The sequence below is a fragment of the Salvelinus alpinus genome, chromosome 18 (assembly GCF_045679555.1).
Source record: "Salvelinus alpinus chromosome 18, SLU_Salpinus.1, whole genome shotgun sequence".
In the NCBI taxonomy this organism is placed as follows: domain Eukaryota; kingdom Metazoa; phylum Chordata; class Actinopteri; order Salmoniformes; family Salmonidae; genus Salvelinus; species Salvelinus alpinus.
Genome location: NC_092103.1, coordinates 4394116 through 4412732, shown reverse-complemented (window position 1 = coordinate 4412732; position 18617 = coordinate 4394116). Strand labels below are relative to the sequence as shown.

The 18617-nt window shown below is 41.1% G+C and overlaps 1 protein-coding gene across 4 annotated transcripts; it reads right to left on the bottom strand.

Annotated features, from left to right (window-relative positions):
• Positions 1 to 4726: 4726 nt before the first annotated feature.
• Positions 4727 to 18198, bottom strand: LOC139543544 (paired box protein Pax-8-like). 4 transcript variants are annotated; one of them, XM_071349725.1, is made up of 13 exons: positions 17931 to 18198; positions 17294 to 17462; positions 13127 to 13255; positions 12168 to 12333; positions 11729 to 11926; positions 11446 to 11522; positions 11072 to 11197; positions 10367 to 10536; positions 10055 to 10175; positions 9208 to 9444; positions 8658 to 8759; positions 6796 to 6882; positions 4727 to 5852 (listed from the first exon to the last, which is right to left on the bottom strand). In XM_071349725.1, exons 3-13 carry the CDS (start codon positions 13194 to 13196, stop codon positions 5782 to 5784), a joined length of 1425 nt encoding a protein of 474 aa, XP_071205826.1. In that variant the 5' UTR covers positions 13197 to 13255; positions 17294 to 17462; positions 17931 to 18198; the 3' UTR covers positions 4727 to 5781. The 4 variants fall into 4 exon arrangements, with proteins under 4 accessions (XP_071205826.1, XP_071205825.1, XP_071205827.1 ...); XM_071349724.1 differs by lacking the exon at positions 17294 to 17462; XM_071349726.1 differs by lacking the exons at positions 13127 to 13255; positions 17294 to 17462 and having other exon boundaries at positions 17931 to 18196.
• Positions 18199 to 18617: the final 419 nt, after the last annotated feature.

Below are 18617 nucleotides of genomic sequence, written 5' to 3'. Positions count from 1 at the left end.
GACAGTAAATCTCAGTAAGCCAAAAACAATGGTGTTCCAAAAAAGGTCCAGTTTCCAGAACCACAAATACAAATTCCATCTAGACACCGTTGCCCTAGAGCACACAAAAAACGATACATACTTCGACCTAAACATCAGCGCCACAGGTAACTTCCACAAAGCTGTGAACGATCTGAGAGACAAGGCAAGAAGGGCCTTCTATGCCATCAAAAGGAACCTAAAATTCAACATACCAATCAGGATCTGGCAAGAATTATTGAATCAGTTATAGAACCCATTGCCCTTTGTGGTTGTGAGGTCTGAGGTCCGCTCACCAACCAAGAATTCACAAATTGGGACAAACACCAAATTGAGACAGCATGCAGAATTCTTCAAAAATATGCTCCGTGTACATTGTAAAACAACAAAAAATGCAGGCCGATACCCGCTAATGATCAAAATCCAGAAAAGAGATGTTAAATTCTACAACCACCTAAAAGGAAGTGATTCCCAAACCTTCCACAAAAAAGCCATCACCTACAGAGAGATGAACTTGGAGAAGAGTCCCCTAAGCAAGCTGGTCCTGGGGCTCTGTTCACAAACAGACCCCACAGAGCCCCAGGACAGCAACACAAATAGACCCAAACAAATCATGAAAAAACACATTGGAAAGAATTAACAAAAAAACTGAGCAAACTAGAATGCTATTTGGTCCTAAACAGAGAGTACACAGCGGCAGAATAACTGACCAATGTGACTGACCCAAACTTAATGAAAGCTTTGACTATGTACAGATTCAGTGAGCATAGTATTGCGATTGAGAAAGGCTGCCATAGGCAGACCTGGCTCTCAAGAGAAGACAGGCTATACACTGCCCACAAAATGAGATGGAAACTGAGCTGCACTTCCTAACCTTTTGCCAAATGTATGACCATATTAGAGACACATATTTCCCTCAGATTACACAGACCCACAAAGAATTAAAAAACAAACCCAATTTCGATAAACTCCCATATCTATTGGGTGAAATACCACAGTGTGCCATAACAGCAGCAAGATTTGTGACCTGTTGCCACACAAAAATGGGCAACCAGTGAAGAACAAACACCATTGTTAATACAATGAGGGAGGGAGGGATGAGGGAGGGCGGAAGAGAGAGGGGAGCGAGAGAGACAGAGTATACAGTAAATAAAGAGATGTCATGACTCATCTTCGTCAGTTGCTGAATACTGCCCTGATTACATTGTATTGCTTGCCAGTTATCATTGATATTGTGTGCTTAAAACCATTTTTCAAAAGGCAGCAAGCCTTTGATGGTTCTTTTAGTGGTAAATTAAGGCCATGATACACTCAGTTTTTGAAGGGCGTACAGTAGCCTAGGCCTATGTTCAAAAGAAAAACAACACATTTATTGAAATAAATTAATATAGTAAAAAAATAAATACTTAGGCCTACATAACAAAAAATGTGCTATGGTAAAACTAAAGTAAACTAAACAAAATGCTATTTCAGTCAGTAATTCTATAATTTATGAATCTTTATCCTGAAGTAGGCTACCACCCTCAGTTGAGCAGTGATGTAACGGTCCTGACCTGTTTTATGTTGTTTTTGTATGTGTTTAGGTCAGGGCATGTGTTTTGGGTGGGCAGTCTATGTTATCTGTTTCTATGTTGGTTGTGGTTGCCTGGTATGGCTCTTAATTAGAGGCAGGTGTTTTGCGTTCTCCTCTAATTAAGAGTCATATTTAGGTAGGGTGTTCTCACTGTTTGTTTGTGGGTGATTGTCTCCTGTGTCGTTGAATGTATGTACCATACGGGACTGTTTGGCTGTTCGTTTATTTTGATGTCGTCTGTTTCCTGTCCGTGAGTTTACGTTTAGTTATGTAAGTTTATGTTCAGGTTTCGTCAACGTCGTTTTCTTGTTTTGTATATTTGAAAGTGTTTTGTTTCGTGTTGCCATCGTCGTTAATAATAAAAAGATGGCTTACTTCCCGAATGCTGCATTTTGGTCTGATGATCCTTCTCTCCTCTCCTCGTCCGAGGATGAGGAGAGAGACAGCCCTTACAAGTGAATTTCAAACACAGATTCAACCACTAAGGCCAGGGAGGGTTTCCAATGCCTTGCAAAGAAGGGCACCTCTTGGTAGATGTGTAAAAAAAACTGACATTGATGATCCCTTTGAGCATGGTGATACCTTTGAGCAAGTTATTAGTTACACTTTGGATGGTGAATCAATACACCTAGTCTCTACAAAGATACAGGCGTCCTTCTTAATTCAGTTGCCAGAGGAAGGAAACCACTCAGGGATTTCACCATGAGGCCAATTGTGACTTTAAAAGTTACGTAGTTTAATGGCTGTGATAGGAGAAAACTGAGGATGGATCAACAACATTGTAGTTACTCCACACTAACCTAATTGACATAGTGAAAGAAGAAAGCCTGTACAGAATATAAATATTCCAAAACATGCATCCTGTCTGGAACAAGGCAGTAAAGTAATACTGCAAAAAAATATAACAAAGCAATTCACTTTTAGTCCTGAATGCAAAGTGTTATGTTTGGGTCAAATCCAATACAACTCTCCATTCTTCCAGTATAAAAAAGAAACGGTATGGAGCTAAGCACAGGCAAAATCATAGAGGAAAACCTGGTTCAGTCTTCTTTCCACCAGACACGTGAATTCACCATTCAGCAGGACAATAACCTAAAACACAAGGCTAAATCTACACTGGAGTTGTCACGCCCTGAAAAGAGAGCCTTTTTTATGTCTCTATTTGGTTTGGTCAGGGTGTGATTTGGGGTGGGTATTCTATGTTCTTTAGTTCTATTATTTGTATTTCTATGTTTTAGCGGGGTAGGGTTCTCAATCAGGGACAGCTGTCTATCGTTGTCTCTGATTGAGAAACATACTTAGGTAGCCCTTTTTCCCACCTGTCTTTGTGGGAGTTTGTCTTTGTTTGTTGGTACTATAGCCATACGCTTCACGGTTGTGTTTGTATTGCTTATTGTTTTTGTCGGTGTCATCCTAAATAAAAAGGAATATGTACGCTCACCACGCTGCACCTTGGTCTACTTCTGTTGACGGCAGTGACAGGAGTTTTTTACCAAGAAGACAGTGAATGTTGCTGAGTGGCCGAGCTGCAGTTTTAACTTAATTATACTTCAAATAGAATGGCAAGACATGAAAATGGTGGTGTAGCAATGATCAACAACCACTTTGACAGAGCTTGAAGCATTTTGAACAGAATAACGGCCAAATGTTGCACAATCCAGATGTGGACTTACCCAGGAAAGACTCGCAGCTGTAATTGCAGCCAAAGGTGCTTCTACAAGTTATTGACTCGGGTGTGAATACAACATTTGCAAACATTTCATAAAACATGTTTTCACTTTGTCATTCAAATCAAATCACATTTTATTGGTCACATACACATGATTAGCAGTGCTTCTACACCTGCATTGCTTGCTGTTTGGGGTTTTAGGCTGGGTTTCTGTACAGCACTTCGAGATATTAGCTGATGTACGAAGGGCTATATAAAATAAATTGGATTTGATTTGATGTTATTGCGGTATAGCGAAATGCTTGTGGGATAATGTGTGTAGGTGGGTGAGAAAAAATATATGTTTAATCAATTTTGAATTCAGGCTGTAACACAACTAAATGTGGAATAAGTCAAAAGGTATGAATACCTTCTGAAGGCACTGTATGTTGCATGTAGCCTATTACATTCGACAGCTCACATTCAAGGGTTAATAGCGCGGAAACTCACTGATGAAGTTGAATATAAAACAGTAGGGCTAGGGGAAAATCAAGTCAGTAACGAATTGATCCCTAGTCTAACATTAAAAATAATACAATTCGAGACAAAACGGGATTGGGTCCCTTTCGAAACCAAAATAATTTTTTTCCAGAGATAGCCTTTATGTATAGGCCTACTCTCCAACATCGTGGGGTTTGGTATTTCGTATTGGCTGTATCCACGGCGGAGAGGCAATCCGTCAAGTCCCGCGGCCTTTGCTGTGACGGTGGGTCCAGGTGGGCTGTGGCACCGCCGAACCATGGCCTCGTTACGGCGGTATAATAATGAGGCCGCAAAGAGGGGAGAAATAATTGCAAATAAAACTACATGATGCAGAAAATAAAATAATAAATTAAACAGATGTGCGTGTGTTCAGGATCATTGCTTTCGTCCTCTTACGTTTCCAGTAAATTGCTGAGTTGCAGAAAATAGGTAACATTTAAGAGTTTTGCAGTAGAACCATATAGGTCCTAATACTACTACTACTACTACTACAACTAATAATAATAATAATAATGATGATGATGACAATGATAAGTTATTCTGTTATAACTATTTAATTCACAATGTACAGTATTTATTGTGCACAATGGGAACCCTACGTCCTACATCCATGGCAACAAAGTAGGCCTACTGTCTTTGTGGAGAATTTAATAGCACAAATAGGACACAGTAAAGTAGTGTGACTGTGAAGTAGTAAGATATGGTCGGATAATGTGTTGATCATTTTAAAATAGCAGAACAACTATTTTGACTGTAGGCTAAATGGCCTTCACCTATTTTACACCTAAAGATTTTCACTGATACTAAACCCCACAGAATTGGACCCAAGTTCTAAATTCTGCTTGTGTGACACAAGCCTACATAATATTCCAGTTTTGTGATTATTACACAATAGGAGTTTTGACTTGATTTAGTAAGATGTTCAAAAAATATGCAAGGCAGAATCACTTTGTCATGCTTTATTTTATTAAAATAATTCTTTAGAAATTCCGTATTTACATCTTCAATAATATTAATAACAGTATAAGAAAAAAAGTGTTTAGTCACAGTTCTTACGAAACATCAGCATTACAACAAACTCGAAATATCATTGAAGAAAACCCCCAAATCTTTCATGAGTCATTAATCCCCACAATATCCACCCCCAAATCATCCTCATGATAAAGTTGAATTTTTTTCTTAAGAGCAGTTTGCAATTTACTATATATACATATTGCCAAACAAGAGTAGCGTAACCCAGACAGTTCAATTCATGTAGCACATTTTCTTTGACAAAGACATGAGGACATTTTGCTATGTTAATGATACCATGTGTGACTGTATTGCTCAGTTAGACTATTGGCACTGCATTACATTTAAGATCTGGAAGGTTTTGCTGGGTGGTGAGCTCAAATAGGCTGAATTTTGAATTCAAGACAGAGAATCCTGAAAAACATACACTAGAATGTGAAAGGGACATGTGTATTGTATAAAACTGTTGTAAACTTGATGCAAATTCAGGCTTAACTTCACATAAAAGCAGTTACCGCACTGACACCACAATTCATCCTATGATGTCACCATGAAGTCAAAAATGCATGTCAGAGTTGTAAAATGTGCTAAAAATAAAGTCTTTGGTGAAACAGCTTTGGAGCGATGTATACATGATGCAGGATTCAGGGCGTTGCCACTGGAAAAGTCATAGAAATCAGTTGCCCAAATGTATTACAGTGTTTAGAATGTCATGTGTAAACGTGTAAAGTCATCCTGGATGAGGCTGTCATTAAAAACAAATAAATAATTCATTAGTTAGCCATGAGAAGGTATTGTCCATGAGTTCATGCTCAAGCACTGCTGGTCCAGTGTTGCCATTAAAAGTCTCCAAAGTCCCTTCAATATTTTTACTTCCCTGTCCATTATTGGGAGACAGTCCAATTCTCATCATAGCTTCCTATCCCTTGCTGCATTTGCCTATTGGTCCCCATTACCAGTCCTCTTCATGAGGGTTGGTCCATGGGAGCTAGAGATGGTCATAGGCTGCAGTGGATGGTGGAGCTGTGCGGGAGGCCGAGCTATAGTAATAGGGTGAACCTGCAGGGGGCGACAGAGATAAAGGAGTTTACTATTGTGGTTTGTTTTTTAGCTTGGCTTTGATGGTGTTAGGAGGGACAATGCAATGTAAAGCAGGCTTTCTTTATCCTATCCACCACATGACAATAGCAGATGGTTCAGATGGAAATCTGCCCTGCTTGGATAGTATGTCCCATGAATAAAGCTGCCTGTTTTGCCATCTCTCTTTTAAGGATGGGTCTGCTACTTGATGGAAGAAATATCACAGAATGTTTTGTGTTATGCATAGAATTAAGCATTTACAACACACAAGCATTAATACTGTTTATTTTCCCTTGTGTCGTTAATAACTGGTGAAATCAGCTAGGTCAAGGTGATACGAGTTCTCAGGCTAGTCAGCTCCAAGAGAGTTACTATACACGAATGGGCGGCAGTGGTTTGAAGCCGACCTCCTGGTAATTGGGTGACTAGTTTCCATGGGGACTAGGGGAAATCATGATACATGTGACGTGACTGAAACCCAAAATTTGGCTGTACATGATTTCCTGGTTGGAGTGAGGATATGTATTTGCTAATTTCCCATTGATACTCAGGGTTCATTCATTGTATCTTAGGTTCAAAGCAATAGAATAATGTTTAAAGTATAAACTTGACATGACATGAAAGGTTTGTATTCAACATTTCAAAGGGAAGCTTTAAACAAACATTTTAATTGGAAGCTGGAACTTTTATCTACAACAATTCAGTCTGATCCGTTAGGTATATTCTGAACACTTTCACTTTGTATTTGTTCATGAAGATCACGTTCGATCCAATCATAACATCAGCTTTATAAACAGTAAAGTCCTGTGTGGAATCATACATCGTTCCAGTACACAAACAACACTGACTACAGTACATGCTTCTAATACTTATGAAAGGTGTGAACATAGGACACCACTGTGCCGGACTGACTGTGACTCACCCAAAATGCTGGAGTTGGTGAATCTCCAAGCTTCACTGTAGGAGGTGTAGGGGGAGTGAGTGTAGGTCTGACCAGAGTAGTCTGCACCTGTAGGACAGGGAACAAAAAAACAACACATGCATCAGATGTACATTGAGACATATATACAGTAACCAACATCATTCAGTAAGAAATTCACACAGGTACTTGTAGCCTATAGACAAAATTAAATTACAGTCTAGACAATATTATGCATTATATTTCTTAAAAAGACACAACTTCCTCAAAGTTTTATTTTGCCTTCATTTGAGGGTGTTTGTCCTCTTGCCAGCATCTGCTGAGACTTAGCTCATAATTCACCAACGGTTAGGGTAGCTTGTAAACCATTAATCTATGAGCCAGGTGAATGGCTGGGGGTAAAATCCCTCGACTCATTGATGCGTGTGGCTAGTCTCCACATCCTCTCTATAGCGTTTAACCCTCCCCTCCCTGTCCCTCCAAAATGCCCTCCTCTCCTCTATCCCTCACTTCCTGCTTTAGCCTTTCTACCTTTCTCTCTGTCCTCTTTTCTTATTCTTCTTTTTTTTTACATTCCAATATCTAATTGGTAATTATGTTGGCTGGATTGAATCCCTCCGCTCCCCCCCAGACCCCCCCTTTCTATGAGTAATTGTGTATGAACGCTTCCTCACAGCGAGCCCACCAGAAAAATAATAAATCAGACCCTCTCATTTCGCGCTTCGAAGGGCAGACTTCAAATAAAAAAGGCACACACACACACACACACACACACACACACACACACACACACACACACACACACACACACACACACACACACACACACACACACACACACACACACACACACACACACACACACACACACACACACACACACACCACAAAGTGCTCTCTCTCCCCCTCTCTCTCTCCCTCTCACCCGGGCCCACTCTGCCACCCTGTGGCCCCCCACCTTCTCCCCGTCTGGTGGGGCCCCTGGTTCCCATGGCGATGTGTGGTCAGAGGGGCGGCGTGGGGGTGCGGGCAGCAGGGCGGAACCCCCAGCCTGTTCCCTGTACCCCCTGGGCCCTGGCTGCACCGCCGTGCAGTTCACCAGCCGAGCAGGCTACTTATTAACCACCATGCCTTCCTGTTAATCTCCAATCCTCCCTCCCAGCACTTATCTCTCCCTCTCTCACTCCCATCCTTGCTTTTTTAACGCTGGTTTTGGTCACTGCCTTACCCCAAAACAATGTTGTTTTTTTTGTCTACATTCTTCTCAGTGGTGCTTTGTCCTCATAGCATATTCAGTTTCAGCTTTCCCCAAAGGGAAAACCCAGATGGGATCATGTTTGGGTCACAAATAAAACTATGAACTGCATTTAAGGGCCCAGTGCAGTCAAAAACATGATTTCCTGTGTTTTATATATATGAGATTGGAATAATACTGCGAAATGAATGCCCTTTTAGTGTAAGAGCTGTTTGAAAAGACTGCCTGTCATGTCAGCCTGTTTTGGTTGGATGGAGTTTTGGCCTTCCATGGTGGCATCACCATGCGGTAAATTAGTTAACAGACCCATAAGAAAGAAAGTTCCAAACCTCTCTGCCAATAACATTTTCTGTTTTCCCCTCCCCACTCAAACCACTCCCAGACAGTCCTAGCAAAAGTATGGCTTAAGAAATTGCTCATTGCTAAAACAATCACAGTATGGTACTTCATTTTTCACCAAAAATGATTTGATATTGAGATAAAAAGGTCTGCATTGGACCTTTAAGTAAGCTCAACTGAAAGGAGAGACATCATTCATTTATTTCTCTGAAACCCCATCTGAGATGCCATAGCCTATCTCAGTGTGAATGTCAATGGTTGGGAGTCTTACCTGCTACCATGCCAGTGATGGCGGAGGATGAGTAGCCTGTCTGGCCACTGGAGGGGATGTGAGGAGGGTAGCCGGGGAGAGTGGAGCTAACCATGTCCCTTCCTGAAACAGAGAAGGACAAAACACACAATGTCAGCTCTTCTCAGGAGGTTTCATATACACATGAAAAACAAATACATTCTTTGGCCCCCCAAAAATATGTGTCATGTACATGAAATCATGCCAGTTACCATTCCACCATATTTATTTTTTATTTTTTTACTTAACCTTTCTTTAACTAGGCAAGTCAGTTAAGAACAAATTCTTATTTACAATGACGGCCTACCCCGGCCAATCCCCTACCCGGACGACTCTGAGCCAATTGTGCGCCGCCCTATAGGACTCCCATATTCTATCATCATATACAGCAATTGATGTTCCTGTACAGTACTGCAAATGGGGTTTGGTGTGTTGTGGCAGGTGACATGATAAGAGAGTGTAGTCTACCATTATACTGTCCATATGAACCCCCTACAGGGAGTGGCAATGGGTGAGATGAATGCTTCATTACCTGCTATGAGAGACTGGCTGCTGAACTGGCTGTACACTGGTGCATGATGGGAGAATGAGTTGAAGGCATGGGGGAAATGGTTGGAGCTGCTGCAGCTGCTACTGATAGACACAGGGGCCTGCAGCGATTGCAGCTCCAGAAAAGCTGAGTTGGCCACCACATTCGGAGAGGGGCTTGTGCTGGTCACCTCTGGGGACATTTCCTGTTTCAGACAAAGTGGGAGGGGCTGTAGGGGGTCTGAGGTGGCACGGCCAATGGTTCGGTGGATGGGTGAGAAAATGAAATAAAATGGAATTAACTGATATGAATGGATTAACAAATACACAGCAGCAATAGCCTGTTAGCTGATTGAAATGAATGATGAGTGAATGGGTACTACATCGTGTTTGATGTGTTTGCGAACTGCGCTGCGGATAGACATACAGCACATCTTGTACATCTGTTTTAAATTAAACTTGAAAGGGTGCTTTGGGCAGCTCGTGATAATACGCCAAATTAATTGTACAACGCATCAGCAGGCACGGCAAGCTAAAATGTGGCTGCACTGCAGAGATAAACATCAACTGCTATGATAGCTCAGTCGGAAACCAAGATCTATAATCAGATTGATGACAACCGCAGTTGATACAGTTTAGAGTATACACGCCTAAACAGACTGCTATTACATTCACAGATTATGAATGCATTATTACGTTCAACATAACTGTCTTTGTGAATTGGGTCTTCAGATATGCTGATGGAAAACAATGCTCCCATGTGTCAGCGTATTCAGTTTGCCCTCGGTTTCATCTTTAAGCTCTGATATTTGTGCAGGGTGAGAAGGCAGCATCCATCGTAAGAGTTTTACCTGCCACAACAGTGTAGCCCTGGTGCGCTGCCAGATTCCGACCAATAGCAGCACTCGATGTTGAGAGGCTGGTCTTCCCGTCTTCTAGACTTCCATTGATGAGCGAGAGAGGGTACACAGTCTGTGGACGATAAATCGGATTAACCATTTGTGTGCAAGTGTGTGTTGCATGTGTGAAAGAGAGAGGGAGAGAATAAGAAATTGACAAAGAGAAAGAAAGACAAAGAGAGGGATAGAGAGAGTAATTATGGGAGTGGAGTTAATCAGGATCCACCAACTCTCAGTGCCAATGTGTCATGTAGGCTGTTGTACCTGCTCGGTCTTGCTAGCTGCAGCAGAGCTGAAGGAGTCTGGGGGGTAGTGGTGGCGGTCGAAGCCACAGTCCAGGTGCTGCGGTGGGAAGTGCTCTGGTCTCAGTTGCTTTCTAGGAACGCCCCCGCTGCCCTGAGAGTCCACACTGTGTCTACAGCTCTCCTGGTCACCTGAGAGAGAGTGAGAGAGTGAGAGTGAGAGTGAGAGTGAGAGTGAGAGTGAGAGTGAGAGTGAGAGAGAGAGAGAGAGAGAGAGAGAGAGAGAGAGAGAGAGAGAGAGAGAGAGAGAGAGAGAGAGAGAGAGAGAGAGAGAGAGAGAGAGAGCGAGAGAGAGAGCGAGAGAGAGAGAGAGAGAGAGAGAGAGAGAGAGAGAGAGAGAGAGAGAGAGAGAGAGAGAGAGAGAGAGAGAGAGAGAGAGAGAGAGAGAGAGAGAGAGAGAGAGAGAGAGAGAGAGAGAGAGAGAGAGAGAGAGAGAGAGAGAGAGAGAGAGAGAGAGAGAGAGAGAGAGAGAGAGAGAGAGAGAGAGAGAGGGAGAGAGAGAGAGAGAGAGAGAGTGTGTCATATTGAGAAGCTGCTGAATCTATTTGAGTTTGTGGGGAGGTCTCATTCAATTGGGAGTGTGAATCTTATTGAATCTAATTGAATACAATAATCTTAAAATGTGAGAGGAGTATTTGGGATTGCACGAGAATTTGAGGGTACTTACTGTCGTCATGGCTCCTCTTGCCCTCCTGGCTGGGTTGTGGTATCCCCAACAGGCCACTGATGGAGTAGGTGGAGCCCAGGGAGTCGGACTGGGGTGACTCAGGGGGAGTGACGGCTGAACTGGGGACTGACAGACAGACAGACAAGGGAAACGGACCATTATTACTCCAATATTATCGTTGACCATTAGCGCTTAATCTTACGGACCATTACGCATGGAGTTTCTTTAGGCTTAATACTGCATGATCAGATCATAATGCTGGACCTTAGTGAAGGCGTGTGTCTGTGCTTAGAGTGGGGGGAGTGTTAGCTCTTTGTTAATCACAAGGGTGGATGTGAGTGTGTGTGTGTACGTGTGTCTATGTAGAAACTCACTGAGTATGTGTCCTGGGCTTAGGCCTTTGCCATCCAGAGGCAGATTGAATGGCTGCTGCACCTTGGTTCGGATTATTCTGGAATAAAGAGCCTGGATTAGAGAACAGTGTAAAATCTATTGAACCACTTCAGTGGGTGAACAGTGAAAACTATTTTTCTTCTGCCTAGTTCATTTCTAAACACTTGTCTTACATTACTAAAGAGATCACAATTGTTATTTTAAAGGTCCACTCTGTGATATGTATTGGTTTACACATAGCATAATGTAGAGGTTAGTCATTACCTGTTGATAGAGCTGACACTGGGCACGGTGTCGCTGTCACACACTCCCTCTGCCAGGAGCCTGTCTCTGATCTCCCAGGCAAACATGGTGGGGTTCTGACGTTTGTAATCTGCTATTTTATCAACCACCTTAGGAGTGGCCACCTTCGGCTTGGAGCCCCCAATCACACCTGGCTTGATGCTGCCAGTCTCGTAGTAGCTGGAAAAGGACAGAGAGGTTTGCTACATAAGAGAGCAATATAGTGAATGTGGATGGTCATCATTTTGATTGAACAAAAATAAGTGTTTACGATACCAATTCCATACTGTATAGTGAACCCAGAATGTTTAAATAATGGGAGACCGTGGTTCTTGGTCTAAGTGTCTTGAGAACACAATGGAGGGCCATAAACAGTATAACCCCATTGTGTAAAGTTGCAAAAGTTCTATGAGGTCCTCACCGTCCCAGGATCTTGCTGACACAGCCGTGGCTGACACGGAGCTGCCGGGAGATGTCACAGGGACGCACACCCTGGTGGGCCATGTCCACGATGCGCTGCCGGATCACCTCCGGAAGCGGACGGCCGTTCACAAACATTCCGCCTAGTTGATTAAGACCCCCATGACCTGGGGGAGGAGGGGGGATGAAACATACATAAATGTCATGGAACCTGAGCCCACTACCACCCACGCTACCACCCACACTCAGCACTACCTCATACAGAAGATACACACACACAGGGAGGGCTGACTGAAACGGGTTCTGAGCTGATTTTACTTGTCTTCAGGCTATTTGTTTGGTCTGAAACAGGGATTACTTAGCACCTAACATTCTTACATAGATAGGACTATGACATACTACAGTCAGGTAGAACAAAATACATTCATTAATGAAATAAATAAAATATTATTTAGGTGTCTATTGGCAAAAATATTTTCAGAATGCATAAAAAAATAGGATAAAAAAGTGGGTCATTTGGATTTGTAAGAGAAGATGTAATTGAACCTGTTGGGAAAATTCACCACAAAGTAAACAAGAATGATTGAAGGACAATATATTATTTATCTAATTTCTTCACAAAATTGTGTATGTCATCAATCAAAAAATGTATTTTTTTTTCCTGGAATTTGTTAAAAAGCATTGTTTTCAATAAAGTTAATTTAAGTTCGTTTTTTTATGTTGAGGAGAGGAGACAAGCATGTCTGGCGAGTTCAAGTTGACATGTAATTGATATGAACGTTGGATCATAAAACAGTTAATCAAAATATAAGTAACCCTAACCCGGGTATAAAGTTCAGTAGGGCTATATAAAAAGAATGACTTCAGCGATGTGAATGATGCATATCAGAACATATTTTGTAAATGTACCATGCATAATTCATTGTTGTTTTAAAAGAGTGGTAAAAGAGGGTAACTGACCAATTAAGTCGGATCTAGCTAGAAATTTGACAGCTTCTGGTCTAGACAGCTCTGTGTATGTCTTCCACATTCTAGATGTTCTCAATCCTGGTTCTGACCTCTAGATTCCTCTCTCCGGGTTTGGGTTTCCTATGGGACACACAAGGCAGCGAGAGCAGGGTAGTCATTCCTCGCAGAGAAAGTAAGTTTATCCTAACTTTGATATAAATTAATGTCACATTAAACGTTATAATGTGGATAGATTTAGATGTATTATTTTTGTCAGAAGTTTGGGGCCTATAAAATGGCATAATTTAGGCATATTCTAGCACGCGACGTGGAAAAACAGCTCACATGCACAATGATCCCCTATTGCCTTAATTTCGATTTCAACATACCCTGAAGTGATACTGTCTAGGCCACAATTCTATAGCCTAAATAACACGGTAAATTATTTGTCATCATGTTATGTTTTGGAGTTTGTTTTTCTACGATTTGGTTAGTTATTCGTTTGAAATTGTTGTATGTTTGCGAGGTCAACGGGCTCCTCCTACACAGCAAAGTTCAATGTGAAACCAGCTCTTTGACTGACATGTATAACACGTTTATAGTCTAATGGGGGGAAAAAACATTACAATTACGCAAAATAAATGTTAACCATTTGTTATTTATATATTAGACACTTTTACATTGTGAGCAAGTCGACCATTTCCAATGACTGTTTAGGTCAAATATCACTCAAATAGGCTTTCAATAACTTGATTCACCCCACACAAATGCTATAGGTTTCTCATCTAGCCACATCGATGGGCGGCTGTCGGTAGTCAGTTGGTATAATAAGGTTAGTATTCTAAAGACAATAAAGGGTGATGTAGGTTATATGGCAGATTTGTCTGTATTTGAACTACTATAATGAAATAGTGATTCCTATTTGGCCTAGGCCTACACAACTCTCATGTTTCACCACTTATACGCTCAGGATAATGCGCATATTAATTTGTAGAAGAACATTTATTCCCTTGTGTCCAGGCTGAAAATAATATCATAGGCCTGCACCAGGGAATAGGCTACATGTTCTAGTTAAAGTTGACCGTTTAAACGTAAAAAAATAAATACAAAAATCGACTTATCCTTTATGTGAGGACTTGGAAATGCAGCTGTGGAGAGGTTTGCCATTGCATTTTGAAAGTTGTCAGCAGCTACTCTGTCTTTCTATGGACTGCATCAGTGACTTTGTAAGAATCCCATTGCTTTTAATTTAACCCATTCAGCAGCTTGCTTCCCCTGGCTCTTTTTTCAGTCCTTTCCCAGCTTTCATTTCCACATCAAACGGAGGCCGGACGAGGCTGGGTGGGGAGCAGGAGCACCATTAACGGTGCTAGCGGAGTGTGTAAAAATCTCCCCGCCAAGCTTCACCAACCTGCAGGATATTAAAGCCAAGCAACCCCAAGGGAATAAACACACGCATATACACAAGCGCGCGCACACTCTCTCTTCTCTCTTTTCTGTCACACATACACACACATCCCTCATACTGACTTTTTATTCTAATTGCACAATTATAAGCCTATATGGTCTCCATATATGCGCCATTTATAGATATGCCAAAACTTCTTATTTAGGTTGTTTCCCTTTAAATAATTCATCTTTATGGTTTTCCCCATCAAAGTGGATTCGAATTTTATAATCCTCTGTAAAATGTACAATTTTATTAGTTCTAGACCTCATATTTGTCACTGTCAGTAGACGGCTACCACCCGGTAACTAACTCTGCCATGCACCTTTGAGGCTACATAGTCATGGAACACTGGTCACTTTAAATAATGTTTTACACACTTCATATGTATATACCATATTCCAGTTAATAATTTAATTTGTTTGTAATTTAGCAGTCGTGAGTTCATGCATTGCCGTACATTTTTCGTATTGGTGCCCCGTGGAAATCGAGCCCATAACCCTGGCGTTGTAAGCCCCATGCTCTACTAACTGAGCCAACTGTACATACACTTTCTCTAGGTATACTACATGTTCTATCCATATACTGTTCATATTGTCTATACATCCCATCACACACACACATATATATATATACAACAATACACACGAATCTATATGTGTGATGGGATGTATAGACAATATGGACAGTATATGGATAGAATATGTAGTATATCTGAAGAAAAGTATATATACACACATATATATATATACTCCGGACTCCTCCTAATAATTACATTTTTCTTAATTCCATTCTTTTACTTTTTTAGATTCGTGTGTATTGTTGTATATTGTTAGATATTACTGCAGTGTTGGAGCTAGGAACACAAGCATTTCACTATACCCGCAATAAAATCAGCTAAATATGTGTATGCTACCAACACAATTCGATTTTTGATAAGGTTTGATTTGAATTATACGGGAATTAAGCCTTATGTTATAGGCCTACTATAGGCCTACCGTTTTGGATGCATGTTTACGAGAACATACTCTACAATGTAACATAAGGTGCCGTCAAAACGCCTGAGGAAATATCTGCCATACGTGTTTGGTTGTTGCTTATATTAAATAGAATATACACGAAATATTGCAGAACCTCTTTCATGAAAACCATGTTGGTTCCATAAGAACTTCAATAATGCAGCATTTCTGTTACACTGTTTTGTTCCTATACCCTTTGGTTTTGTAAGCTATATCCCACTAACTCACCATTAGGTTATGGAATCAATGTGTGGCCACACTGGTCAGGATTTACCCATTATTTAGTCTAAATTCAAAATAAGATCGTTTGTCTGTGATTTGTCCAACATTGCTTGATTTCCATTACAATTACTGATAACACAAGAAATTAAGACTATGTTTCACATAAGCAGGTGTTTGCTCCTGCGCTCACAGGCCATAAGCTACAATTATTTATCAACCACTAATTTAGAGATCGAGCCTACATTTGACAACTTGGTTGACTATTGACTATCCTATACTGCCAACAACTTTAAACAATATGTATTATGTCACCTTTGTATGTCACGTAATTTGATTAGATCCATAAACCAAAAAACCATTGAGGTGCAATGCGGCACTATAACTTCTGAACGGTTATTGTAACCCCTGACAGAGGGTGCTATGATAACATGAAAGAAGATGGCGCGTCTGAGGCGACAAGAGGGTGTCATAATTTATGCCGCGGGGTAGACCGGATGAAACGTAAACAAGCCATACCATTCAGCTCCCCACGATTCCATCATTAACTCGATTGAAGTGACAATGACCACGGATTGGCCCAAATCTATATCTGACAGCTAAACTAACGTCCAATTAACTTCCCAAGCCCTCCACGAGAGAAGGAAAATCTATTAGTTCACCCTAGCTTTCTGTATAATGAACACACACACGAATTATAACACCATGCTCAACGTTCAGAATTGTTGGTCAATCACTGATAGTTTGCTTTCGTATAGGCCTAAATGTTACATTCATAAATGGACATAACTTTTACAAAGACCCTGAAATGAAGGTAAATAAATCTAAAAACAATGTAGACCGATAAGGACAGGTGCTCATTAAGTTATTCAATTAGTGATCCTTATGGCTTTCATTGATTGAGGTTTTTGGCTTCCAATCTCTACTCTGATGCATAGAGACCAATTACTGTATAAACAGCCAGGGGCTAATTCTAGAAACCATGCTAATGTGTTCTATAAAATATATTCCTACAAAACAGTCTGTTTCTGTTCATAAAGTCCTTACTCAACATGAATAAGGTCAATTTATTAGAATGAAAACACAAACAATATTTAAGGGTTTCCTAATTCAAGGCAGCCGTAAGCCAACATTTCGTTGGTGCACAAATCCAGTTTATTATCAGCCTAATCACCCAATTACTTGAAAAGCAGTTCGTTTTCATGCCATTAGAATTCCCCATGAATAATGATAGATATTACGACTGAAACTTAACTGGAAAATATTGACAGGCACTTATTCTGTTGTCAACACCTATATGAACGTACATTTTTGACGGCTGATTTCTGTCTAGGTCTGTATAGGCTACAGCCTCCAAAATATTTAGTCATGCCTATATTACATTATTTTGCTTGCTTTGACAATTACATATTTTATTTGCATGAATGATATCTTCTCTTTACCGGCCAAAATATAGCAATACGAGGGAAGGGGGTCTCAGATCTTGTGTTTTACCTCGTCCGGTGGTGTTGGACATATCTCTGAGGTCTTGGTCGTTGGGTGTCCTTGCCAAATGTAAGAGGGTCCACGCGCTCTCTCTCTCTCTCCCAGTTAATTAGATGTTTTTAGTCCATGTGGGGCCACGCTTGGCATGAATGTGTTCCTGAGTGCACTCTTAAATGCTCTGCAAGAGGACATTGTAATAGTTAATATGGGTTTCTTATGAATATCGTGTGGTGATGTTGTGTTTCTTTAGTGTGCCTATATTATTGCCCGCGTTGCAGTTTTAAGTTGAGTCTTCCATTCTTTTATCTCTTAACGCCTTCTTATTTTCAAAAAAATATATAGGTCTGTAATAAACCAAAACAAAAAAACACTTCTCACTGCTTATCGTAGCCTATACTCCGTAGTAGGGTAGCCTTGGATATTTGTTGGGACTACTCTCTCACATTACTCAGCGAATCTAACCTGACTCGGTAGACTAACTAAACGATCAGCCAATACACTGCTCATTGTTAAGCCACACATTTACAACCATTTGTTAAATATTTTAACAACCATTCACATTTGCTAACACAGTGATGTATCACATGAATAGCCTTTTGAACATTGCTTTTACAATCTAAAGCACATAATTGGTGCAAAGAATTACCTTCGCCTTGCAGAAAAAAGGTCTGGGCAGATATCCTTATATTATTATCCAATGCTAGACCACACTGGAGAAAATGTCACCTCGGCCGGGGAGATCCAAGTCAATCGTTGATAAAGCGTCTGTTATGATGCTCTCTCAACAGTCAAGAAAGAGGTGGTGTAACTGTTTAGGATCTGCTACTAATTCTGTGCGAGGTTTTATCCAACAGATGCTCTCCGAGGCGCGCAGTGGAGACGGTGCGCCGCGGCCATTGGATGATGGAGTCGAGCGGGGTGCAGTAGAACGAAAGATGAGGTGTGGCTATTTGAAAAGAGGGTGTCACCCTTCCCAAAGCCACATGGATGACTGATTTTGTGGTTTGAGTGGCATTCCACCCAACACAGCACACTGACTGAGCAAAACAGCAACGTTTACGGAAACACTCGTCAAGGAGCGGGTTTGTTTTCATTCACCCCCAGCGACAGCTTCGCTTTGATTAGATTGTGTACAAGATGTGACACGATTTCCGGGGGTCTGTGAATTCAGGTTCATTTGGAGTACACTGTTTTCACACACAATTTGGTAGGTCCTACTTGATTTGTTGTGATCTGTCACAATTTCTACTATCACACAACAGGTATAGGCCTATGTCCCCTTATTTGAGTGATAAAATGATGACTAAATAGGCCTACACCATGTCAGGGACAT